Here is a 12453-nt window from a genome sequence, read left to right as displayed (position 1 = left end):
TTGTTTAACTTAATATATTCACCAAACATGGCTCATTTTGCAGACCAAACCCAGAAAACAGGTGAGCCATGATTGGTCATTACCGACTTCCTCAGCACGGATGTATGGAGGACCAAAATTACCAAAATTAAAAATAAATAAATGACCAAATAAATATATAAATAAATGACAAAAAGTTAAAAAAAAAAACTGATATAAAAATAAGTCAAAAAAATATAAATGGAAATAAAAACAACAAAAATATATCTCTAAATAAATAAAAATAAATACAAAATTAAAAAACTAGACTCAAAAAATAAAAATAAATATACAAATGTCAAAATAAATACAAAAATACATGTATAAATAAAATTAAATATCAATCAATAAATAAAAATGCTTTGCTCTCTCATTTATTTATTTCATGCTGCAGACGCTCCGTCAGGTTGAAATGTTATTCAGATGAGGGGGCGGTCCTAAATGTGTCCTGGATTGGGCTCTGCCCTGAGTGACTGGGTTGGCAAACAAGGTAGTCTCGCCGCCATCACCGGTGTGTTATTTCTGATGACTTGCAACTTGAGTTGCTCGACGACAACAAGTCGTGGTGACAGTGGACAAGGTAGTGGTCCATTGCTGGAGCTCTCCATGCAAGCCGGCGTGACTTCTTTGTTCGCCGACCCTGCTCACTCAACCATTGAAAGTCAGTATGCAACAGCAGAGCCCAAACCACGATGGGCTTAGGACGGCCCCCTCATTTGAATAACATTTCGACCTGACATAGCGTCTGCAGCATGAAATAAGTTAATGTGAGAGCAGAGCATTTTAATTTTTTGATTGATATTTAATTCTATTTATACATTTTTGTATTTATTTCGAGATTTATTTTTATAATTATTTGTATTTTTTTGAGGGCGGCACCGTGGATGACTGGATAGCACGTTCGCCTCCCACTGCTCAGGACGCAAGATCGAGTCTAGGCTCCGGCCTTCCTGGGTGGAGTTTGCATGTTCTCCCCGTGCCCGCGTGGGTCTTCTCCGGGTACTCCGGTCTCCTCCCACATTCCAAAGACATGCATGGCAGGTTAATTGGGCACTCCAAATTGTCCCTAGGTGTGCTTGTGAGTGTGGATGGTTGTTCGTCTGTGTGCCCTGCGATTGGTTGGCAACCAGTCCGGGGTGTCCCCCGCCTACTGCCCAGAGCCAGCTGAGATAGGCGCCAGCAGCCCCCGCGACCCTTGTGAGGAATAAGCGGTCAAGAAAATGGATGGATGGATGTATTTTTTGAATCTCGTTTTTTATTTTTGTTTTAGTTTTAATTTTTTATACATACATATATACATACACCCCCCATATATATATATATATATATATATATATATATATATATATATATATATATATATATATATATATATATATATATATATATATTAGGGGTGTTAAAAAAATCGATTCGGCGATATATCGCGATACTACATCGCGCGATTCTCGAATCGATTCAATAATCGGCAGAATCGATTTTTTTTTTTTTTTTTTTTTTTTTTTAGGATTCACACCTTGAGCATGGAAGAATGTTATATGAACGGCACATTAAGCCTTAATATTTTTATTTTAATGCTGTTCAAACATGAAACAGATTACAACCTCTATAAGACTGAAATTTCAGATAAATAAATAATACATTTTCATATAAATCTTACACTCTACAAGCTTACTGATTAGTATTTTCTAAATATGAATGAAAAAAAATCGCAACAATCGACTTATAAATTCGTATCGGGATTAATCGGTATCGAATCGTGACCATTCGTATCGGGATTAATCGGTATCAAATCGAATCGTGACCTGTGAATCGTGATACGAATCGAATCGTCAGGTACTAGGCAATTCACACCCCTAATATATATATATATGGGGATGTGCGTGTCTTTGTACGTTTGTTGTTTTTATTTCATTTATATTTTTTTGTAATTAATTTTTTAAATACTTTTTTTTATCCGTTTTGTTTTAACTTTTAATTTATTTATTTATTCATTTATTTATTTTTAATTTTGTCAGTTTTGGTCCTCCATACGGGTGATATCTTCAGTCGACAGCGAGTGGAAAAATTATTATTTTTACACATACTGCGTAAGAAAAATAATGAGGTCATCAAATTCATTCTGGTCAAAATATTAACTTTTTACTGCTGAAAATGGCTCAATGAGTCAAGTATCCCTTTCAGCTGCATTACACATACACACACACAGAGATTTAGCACCACAGAAAAGAATAGTAGAAACATTGCACACGCTCTTTAAAGCAGCCGTTTGCGACCAGAATAACATCAAACAACTATTTATACTTCACTGTTTCGCCTTTGTGTTGTCAGCAGACAAGGTTATAGATGTTTGTGTGTCAAAGAATTATAATGTTGGCAAGAAACAGTAGCCTACAATGAATCCCTGAAGCCTTAATGTCATATTCAATGCATGTGACAATGTCGCTTATGAATGCTTCTTACCATCTCCAATGATGGCCAAAATAGCCAGATCCACCTGTCGTTTCCAGTACGAGCCTTTTTGGAGAGCAATGCCGTATCCAGTGGTGGCAAAGATGTACCTGAATGCAACAAGGTCCAAATGTACGCACACAAACACAAACAAATTTTTTTAAACAGTCCTCCTTGACCTGATTAGACCAGATGTTTTCTGTATTTAAAGAAAATTGAACCAAGTGAATTGTGATTGCATAAACATGCACAGGAAATCAAATTACATACTGTACGTTTTTGCTCCAGGGCTCCGCCTACAGTTGTACAAATCAACAACAGTGAATGAATGTACATTTGTTAGAAGACTTCAGAGGTGTCTGGATTGGTCCACCAATATTATAGAGCACTAATGTAGGTGGTTGTCATGGAAATGGCAGCAATGCTAATCTTTGTTAGATCTTGAAATTGGTATTCCATGTCAGGTTACTCCATATCGTTGCTTTCGAGTGAACATTAACTACGCTGTGTTCTTTCTGTCAGGGCCAATGATAATTGTAGTCCATTGAAGCGTTAAATCCCTCCATGTCAGATATGTTGACAATGAAGCAGCTGCTTAGCTAACCTGCAGTTCTCTGATACCAGTGGCGCCATGCTATTGCGTTGAGAAAGAAGTAAAGGCAGGTCACGTAATAACTCTGGACTACCAAGGGGGAAAAAACGTTCCTGCTCCAAAACAAAATTTCAACTATAATTATGGCAATACATGGCAACTATAGTATGAGAGTGTACAGCTTATAGTAGTTAGGAGATAACTTGAATTGTCAATAAACAATATTGATTGTTGTTTACCTCTCGGGCCATTAAGTTATCCAGTGCCCCTAAGTTAACATATTCAAAACGTGAACGTAATTACAAACTCCTCTGTTGTATGAGCAAAAATAAATGTTTTTGTCAATAAAGGCCGGCAAATTTACATCCATCAGTGAAGCTTGAGAGCCGTTAATCAATCTTGTGAATCAGAATTGACTGCTCTAACTACAACACTGACTGCACATACAAATAAGCAATGACCTCCACATTTGTGAAACCAGTAATGCTGTACAATAAAGTGCAGTTGATTTTATTTTTTGTTTTGCCCCATAAACAAGAGATAATATCTTTAATAAGATGATAAAGATGTTGATATGTGGAAATGTGAACTACAAGAAAAAGAAAGTGAAGTGTATAAAATATGGAACAAAAAAAAACCTGTTTAATTATCCTAGCATGTAATTTTATTGTGAAACAAAAATCCAAGTTTTAGTGTCAATACAGCTGGCCGCAACATAACAAAACATATAAAGTTTCAGTTACCCGCTGCCAATGGTCACCAGCTTACATCCCTCATCTCTGCCGGCCATGTAGTTCAACACTGCGGCATCATAGATGAAGGCATCCAGTTTACTGCAAGGAAGGAGCATCAGACAAAAGGGAGGGGATAAAGACAACATGTGGGTAGTCAAATGGTTTTTAGAGCGTGAATGGCACCCTCCAGAATGTTCTGTTTTGTAGTAAATCATCTCCATAGGACTTCAATCCAAGTGTTACCCAACCCATAGCAGAGGACACAGAGAGGAGGGGAAGTTCTGTACACACACTTCACAGATAATATGGCCTTGGAGGCACCTGGACAACAAACTTTAGATAAACACAAACATTCACACCATCCTTTCTTCTGTCTCTGCCTTTGACCTCTCGCTCACACACACATCCACAGCCCTGACATTTTCACTGTAACTGATGCCATCACGAACAGACACACACACACGCAGACCTGCTAATAGTGTAGCGACCGCCTGGCATTTACGGATTGTCAGATCAGCCCTTTACAAAGGCTCACAGGCAAATAGTTAAGCTTTGTAATTAGCTTAAGTCAGCAATGGCTACATCCACACAAAGACTGTGAGTCTTCAGTCTTAAATGTTAAAGTAGATGTGTGATTGTGTTTGACGATAGGCTATAAATTAAAAAAAAAAAAAAAGAAAGAAAGAAGAAAAAAACCCACCTTAAATCTAAATAAGCAGGAATACACACTAATAGAAGTAAAAATACATTTGGTGGTTTAAACTAGTGTTTTATTTAAAAGAGCCTTTTAGAATCCCCAAGGGCACTATATATAAAACTAAATAAGAACATCCATCCATCCATCCATCTTCTTCCGCTTATCCGGGGTCGGGTCGCGGGGGCAGCAGCTTCAGGAGGGAAACCCAGAATTCCCTCTCCCCAGCCACTTCAACCAGCTCCTCCGGCGGGATCCCAAGGCGTTCCCAGGCCAGCCGAGAGACATAGTCTCTCCAGCGTGTCCTGGGTCGTCCCCGGGGCCTCCCGCCAGTGGGACATGCCCGGAACACCACCCCAGGGAGGCGTCCAGGAGGCATCCGAACCAGATGCCCGAGCCACCTCAGCGGGCTCCTCTCAACGCGGAGGAGCAGCGGCTCGACTCTGAGTCCCTCCCGGATGACCGAGCTTCTCACCCTATCTCTAAGGGAGAGCCCGGACACCCTGCGGAGGAAACTCATTTCGGCCGCTTGTATCCGGGATCTCGTTCTTTCGGTCACGACCCACAGCTCGTGACCATAGGTGAGGGTGGGAACGTAGACCGACCGGTAAATCGAGAGCTTTGCCTTTTGGCTCAGCTCTTTCTTCACCACGACGGACCGATACAGCGTCCGCATCACTGCAGACGCTGCACCGATCCGCCTGTCGATCTCCCACTCCATCCTACCCTCACTCGTGAACAAGACCCCAAGATACTTGAACTCCTCCACTTGGGGCAGGATCTCGTCCCCGACCTGCAGACGACACTCCACCCTTTTCCGACTGAGGACCATGGTCTCGGATTTGGAGGTGCTGATCCTCATCCCAGCCGCTTCACACTCGGCTGCGAACCGCTCCAGTGAGAGCTGAAGGTCCCGGCCTGATGAAGCCAACAGCACCACATCATCTGCAAAGAGCAGAGATGCAATGCTGAGGCCACCAAACCGGAACCCCTCCACGCCTCGGCTGCGTCTAGAAATTCTGTCCATAAAAGTTATGAACAGAATCGGTGACAAAGGGCAACCTTGGCGCAGTCCAACCCTCACCGGAAACGAATCCGACTTACTGCCGGCAATGCGGACCAAACTCTGGCAACGGTCGTACAGGGACCGAACAGCCCGTATCAAGGGGCCCGGCACCCCGTACTCCCAAAGCACCCCCCACAGAACTCCCCGAGGGACACGGTCGAACGCCTTCTCCAAATCCACAAAACACATGTGGACTGGTTGAGCGAACTTCCACGCACTCCCGAGGATCCTGCGGAGGGTGTAGAGCTGGTCCACTGTTCCACGGCCAGGACGAAAACCACACTGCTCCTCCTGAATCCGAGATTCGACCTCCCGACGGACCCTCCTCTCCAGCACCCCTGAATAGACCTTACCAGGGAGGCTGAGGAGTGTGATCCCTCTGTAGTTGGAACACACCCTCCGGTCCCCCTACTTAAAAAGGGGGACCACCACCCCGGTCTGCCAATCCAGAGGCACTGTCCCCAATGTCCACGCGATGTTGTAGAGGCGTGTCAACCACGACAGCCCCACAACATCGAGTCTTTAGGAACTCCGGGCGGATCTCATCCACCCCCGGGGCCCTACCACCGAGGAGCTTTCCAACCACCTCAGTGACTTCGACCCCAGAGATAGGAGAGCCCACCCCAGAGTCCCCAGACTCTGCTTCCTCTAAGGAAGACGTGTTGGTGGAATTGAGGAGGCCTTCGAAGTATTCCCCCCACCGCTTCACGACGTCCCGAGTCGAGGTCAGCAGCACCCCATCACCACTATACACAGTGTTAATGGTGCACTGCTTTCCTCTCCTGAGACGCCAGATCGTGGACCAGAATTTTCTCGAAGCCGTCCGGAAGTCGTTTTCCATGGCCTCACCGAACTCCTCCCATGTCCGAGTTTTTGCCTCAGCAACCGCCGAAGCCGCGTTCCGCTTGGCCATCCGGTACCTGTCAGCTGCCTCCGGAGTCCGACAGGCCAAAAAGGCCCGATAGGACTCCTTCTTCAGCTTGACGGCATCCCTTACTGCTGGTGACCACCAGCGGGTTCGAGGATTGCCGCCGCGACAGGCACCGACCACCTTACGGCCACAGCTCCGATCGGCCGCCTCAACAATGGAGGCACGGAACATGGCCCATTCGGACTCAATGTCCCCCGCCTCCCCCGGGACAAGGGAGAAGCTCTGCCGGAGGTGGGCATTGAAACTCTTTCTGACAGGGGATTCCGCCAGACGTTCCCAGCAAACCCTCACAATACGTTTGGGTCTGCCAGGTCGGACCGGCATCTTCCCCCACCATCGGAGCCAACACACAACCAGGTGGTAATCAGTTGACAGCTCCGCCCCTCTCTTCACCCGAGTGTCCAAAACATGCGGCCGCAAATCCGATGACACGACTACAAAGTCGATCATCGAACTGCGGCCTAGGGTGTCCTGGTGCCAAATGCACATATGGACACCCTTATGCTTGAACATGGTGTTCGTTATGGACAAACCGTGACGAGCACAGAAGTCCAATAACAGAACACCGCTCGGGTTCCGCAGGGGGGCCGTTCCTCCCAATCACGCCCTTTCAGGTCTCACTGTCATTCCCCACGTGAGCGTTGAAGTCCCCCAGCAGGACGAGGGAGTCCCCAGAGGGAGCGCTCTCCAGCACACCCTCCAAGGACTCCAAAAAGGGTGGGTACTCTGAGCTGCTGTTTGGTGCATATGCACAAACAACAGTCAGGACCCGTCCCCCCACCCGAAGGCGGAGGGAGGCTACCCTCTCGTCCACCGGGGTAAACCCCAACGTACAGGCGCCGAGCCGGGGGGAAATAAGTATGCCCACACCTACTCTGCGCCTCACACCGTGGGCTACTCCAGAGTGGAAGAGAGTCCAAACCCTCTCAAGAGGACTGGTACCAGAGCCCAAGCTGTGTGTGGAGGCGAGTCCGACTATGTCTAGTCGGAACTTCTCGGCCTCACACACCAGCTCAGGCTCCTTCCCTGCCAGAGAGGTGACATTCCATGTCCCAAGAGCCAGCTTCTGTAGCCGGGGGTCGGTCCGCCAAGGTCTCCTCCCTTGGCTGCCACCCAGCCTGCACTGCACCCGACCCCTTTGGCCCCTCCCACCGGTGGTGAGCCCGTGGGAAGGGGGACCCATGTTGCCTCTTCGGGCTGTGCCCGGCCGGGCCCCATGGGTGCAGGCCCGGCCACCAGGCGCTCGCCAGCGAGCCCCGCCTCCAGGTAAATAAGAACAATAATTTTATATAATATTTTTTAAAAGTACACCTGAATAAAGATCCCAGGTAAATTTGTGTGTCATAGCAGTGGACTTGGACGACAGAGGAGGTTGGCGATGAGGCCGAGGACGGAGGCTTGTGGAACACTCAATGTGTGGGGGGAATGGTGGGGTGTAAATATTGTTGAGTTGGGAAAAAAAAACAAGTACCGTATTTTCCGCACTATAAGGCGCACCTCATTATAAGGCGCACCTTCAATGCATGCCATACTCTAAAAATTTTTCCATATCTAAGGCGCACCGCATTATAAGGCGCACCCTCAATGAATGACATATTTTACAATTTTTTCCATATATAAGGCGCTACAGTAGAGGCTGGGGTTACGTTATGCATCCATTAGATGGTGCTGCGCTAAAGGGAATGTCAACAAAACAGTCAGATAGGTCAGTCAAACTTTATTAATAGATTACAAACCAGCTTTCTGACAACTCCATTCACTCCCAAAATTAATAAACAGCTGTTTTATTATCTTCTCTGAGGTAAAGTATTAGTATTAGTATTAGTATTAGTATTAGTATTAGTATTAGTATTAGCCTTGCCTTGCCTATTAGCTAGCGATCCAAGATGGCGGGATCTTCTGCGCATGCGCGTCACCGATCATGCAGGGTCACCGATAGCGTCTTGACAGCGAGACCTGTTGCGGCTCAATATTGATCCATATACAAGGCGCACTGGATTATAAGGCGCATGGTCAGCTTTTGAAAAAAATTGAAGGCTTTTAGGTGCGCCTTATAGTGCGGAAAATACGGTACATTAAAGTGCAAGTCAAGCCCCCCATAATTATTGACAATACTGGTATATTCTATGCAGCCCCACTAGTCTAAATATTGTATTTTGGCTAATATTGCGTTAGTGGAACATGAATTAAACAGCAAAATCCAACAGTTTTTAATCAATTTAAGAAGGCGGCAATTTTGACACTTGCTGTCCACTGAAAGTGACATCACAGTTGCTCAGGTCTCAGGTAACAACCAATCACAGCTCAGCTTCAGAAAATAGGTGAGCTGTGATTGGGCGTTACCTGAGCCCTGAGCAACTCTGACATCATAAGTCAACAGCAAATGGCAAAATGGCCACCCCCTGAGATAGTTAAAAACGGCTGTATTTTGCTGCATAACTCATATTCCACAAATGTAATACAAATCAGAATATCATGGTTAGACTCATGAGGTGACATACTGTATAACATATTATTGCCAAGAAATTTTTAAAGTTGACTTCCCCTTTAAGGTATGCACATTTCACGGAATGAATTCATACTAGAATGGCATAAAACAATAATAGTATATTTTTTTCCAAAAGGTCCTTAATACTGAGTTTCCCTTTCAGAGTAACTGGAAGCCAAACAGTTGTGAATGACAATATCAAAATGCAAAATTAACATATCAACCACTACTACATTAGGTACATATTTTAATAAAAGATCCAGCTAACGGTGCACTTAATGTTTCCTATATAACAACGTGAGCTAGCTATATTTTTTGTCATTTGCAGTGCTACAACTGCCGATGATCAATGATATTGTGCGAGACAGCACAGCTTTAACGAAGGTTGTGGCTTGTGAGTGAATGGGTAATGGACATTTGGATCATTTACACAAGTAAGCAATAATTTAAGAAAAAAAAAGAAGAAGAAATGAAGCTGAAGGAATTTCAGGGCGGGGAGTTGAATATGAAAAAAACTGTATTGATCCACAAATGTGGAGCATTCTTCTACAGTGTAACTGAAAAACAATTTCAGTTGGGGAAAGAGCAGCTCTGTACACATATTTGGGCACAGGGCCATCTGGGATGAACCTTCTTCTCACTGTGTAATTGTGTGGAACTGTGGTCAGATCCATTGCTTAAGGTCAGGAGCAGAGAGAAAACACACCATCTAGGCTGTTATTTATTATGTCCAGAAGTCAGGTGGGATCTTCTCAGGAAAGGTAACTGGCACATCTGAGAAACCACAATCAATTCAAAATCAGGACATTTTACAGCAACATATGCTGCCGTCCAGATGATGTCACCTCCAGGGACACCGAGCATAGTAAATGAAGATACGCACACACATTCATACAAGGTGGCAGGTCCTTGAATGGGCTTTCAAGTCTGTTATTTTGTATAATAATGTTTAAGGTAAATTGTTACTCAAAGCAACTGATTCACATCATTCGTTATTTTCAAAAAGATTATGTTTTTTTTTGGCTGACACAAAAAAATAAAATTTTGAAATAATTGTAAAAATAAGGAAATAAATAAGAACTTTACACATTTACGTTTATTTATTTATCTCTATATATATATTTTTCCTTACAAATGTGATTAGAGTTCAAAATGTGATTTATCTCTTGCTGATGGAGCTATTTTAATGTATCCCACTTGGAATATATTTCTACAAAAAATATTCAATAAAATGTAACTGGATTGCTTTTTTTTTTTTTTTTTAAACACATATGTGGAAATTCTAACTTGTTGGCAGCAAGCCTGACTGAATTCTCTCATAATTTTTTTTTTTAAACCCATTTTCCGAACTTGCCTAAAACTTAAGCGACTTAAGTTTCAAAGTATGATCAAATGATTTATAACTCCACTCCCCCTGCGCATAGTTTTGGTTCTCGCGGCTGTAGCAGATTGCGCATGTAAAGCCTGTCAGCATTATGTGTGATCAGCGCTAATCCAGCCATCGAGCCTTAAACAGCTGAATGCCGCAGCATTGCTCATCTGCTAATGCCGCCAAATAGAATTATCAATGAGGGAATTACTGCATAGGCAGACCCGCCAGTTAGCTGTTTGAGTGTAGATACACATGAGCATGCATGTTTACTTTGTCAAGGCTTTTGCTTGGAGCTGTGCCTGTGTATACTTATTGTACTGTATATGCAATATGATACGTGTGACATAGATACAGTACACAGCACAATCGCTCGTGTTCTATCACCGAGCAGTGTTAAATCACTAGAAAAGTGTTTATATGTGTCCAGACTCCAAACCTAGGAGTGTAAATCTGACACTTTTCAAAGTGTTCCTTTTTTTTTTCCCACACTTAAAGTGATGCAACACTTTTAATCATTTTCCAGTATTGTATTAGGCATTGTGTCTTATTCCCTAAATTTTATTTTAAGCCGATTAAGTATCAGCCTTGGACCATCCTGTGTGGAACGCCATGTTGCTGGTCAGGTGATCATGATGACGTATGCTGTGCATAACCGGAAGCCGCCACCTTTGATGTCCGCCGTGGGACGCGATCATTCCTCGTGAGAGTCTTTGCTGTTATTCATTCCATGTCATTCAATGTCTATTTCACTCGCGTGATACGTCACAATGATCACATGAATGTCCAAAATGCCCAATACAGTACTTAAACAAAAAATATTCATAAAAAGTGCTATAAAATCACAATTGCTCAACATAAATTGGCATTTTTTTTCAGGGAAGAATTGAAATGAAGCATTTCACATAATAGCTGGTTAGTTTTTAACTCTTTGACTGCCAAACATTATCCAAAAAAACAACCCCAATGGTACCAGCCGATTTTGAGCATTTTCACTCATCTTTCAAAGCAGACAGAATATTGTGCGGCATGACTATATAAACACGGTGGATACCATATGAAAGATTGGATTCCCTTCTTTCGTGAGAAAAAAAAGGATGTCTCTACCTTATTCTGTTCTTTAGTAATCACCATTTGAAATTAGGTCATTTGAGTGATATAAGTGAAAACAAAAATAGAAAGAGAAAAGAAGCTTTTTGTGAAAAGATACATTTTTTTGCACAACAGTGACTTTGACACGAATGTTTTTTGTTTAGTGACAAGGCAGCGCTGCACAAGATGTTGTGCTGCCCATTGAGAGAAAAAAAAACAAAAACGTAATAAACGTAAATTAACGTTTATGGCAGCATTCATTAGGATTTTAGAATATGTCGTTAAACGTTTTTGGCAGCCAAAGAGTTAATAAGTCTTGTGTTCCTTTAACCAGTGTTACTCTATCACTGTATAGTGTTACAAATATACAGTGGTAAACACTGAGTAGTGTTGAAAGTACTCTATAATAGTGTCATTGTTAAAATTTTAAGTCACACAAACACTTAACTCTGGTAAAAAGTACATCATTTACCTAGCGTTTTCCCTCCTTACAAGACCAGTCATAGTGCTTTTGACTACTGATGACATGGGGTTCAGTATGTTGCTCAAGGATACTTTGATATAGATACACTGGTCTGGGATCAAACCCATGCTCTCAGGATCAGGAGACAACTATTCTACCACTGAGCCGCACTGGCCCAACAACAACAACTGGAGGTATCGCAAATGAAATGCCGACAGCACGCTGGCAATTTGGAAAGTTTGTCCTTCGCTGGAAATGAGGGTGTGGTCAATTTAACTCTCAGGGCTGATTACGTTATGCTTAGCCTGCGCTTCCAACACTTGAAGACATTTACTCTGACAGAGTCATTTTTTATCCTGACAAGTGTCAGAATAACACCAGTTATTATGTTTACACCAGATTTCATCAAACACTGGAAATCTAACACTGACAGATTTGCTGTGCACAGTAGTGGTCTCGATAGCTCATGATTTACTCATGACTAATTGACGATGGGAAATGGTCTTAAAAAGACAAAGCAGATTATGAAATACTGTATATCATCTATAAATCCAC

General features: G+C 43.1%; 1 protein-coding gene across 3 annotated transcripts in view; it reads right to left on the bottom strand.

Annotated features, from left to right (window-relative positions):
- The window catches only part of grin2aa (glutamate receptor, ionotropic, N-methyl D-aspartate 2A, a), a 192107-nt gene that overhangs the window by 8541 nt on the left and 171113 nt on the right, over window positions 1–12453 (bottom strand). For all 3 annotated transcript variants that reach the window (XM_077539385.1, XM_077539376.1, XM_077539395.1), the window contains 2 exons: window positions 3805–3894; window positions 2482–2579 (listed from right to left, as the gene is read on the bottom strand). In XM_077539385.1, coding sequence (XP_077395511.1) covers window positions 2482–2579; window positions 3805–3894 — 188 coding nt within the window. The remainder of the gene's footprint in view (window positions 1–2481; window positions 2580–3804; window positions 3895–12453) is intronic.

This window comes from Festucalex cinctus, chromosome 1, assembly GCF_051991245.1.
Source record: "Festucalex cinctus isolate MCC-2025b chromosome 1, RoL_Fcin_1.0, whole genome shotgun sequence".
NCBI classification, from domain to species: domain Eukaryota; kingdom Metazoa; phylum Chordata; class Actinopteri; order Syngnathiformes; family Syngnathidae; genus Festucalex; species Festucalex cinctus.
This window is presented reverse-complemented; position numbering and strand designations above follow the sequence as displayed.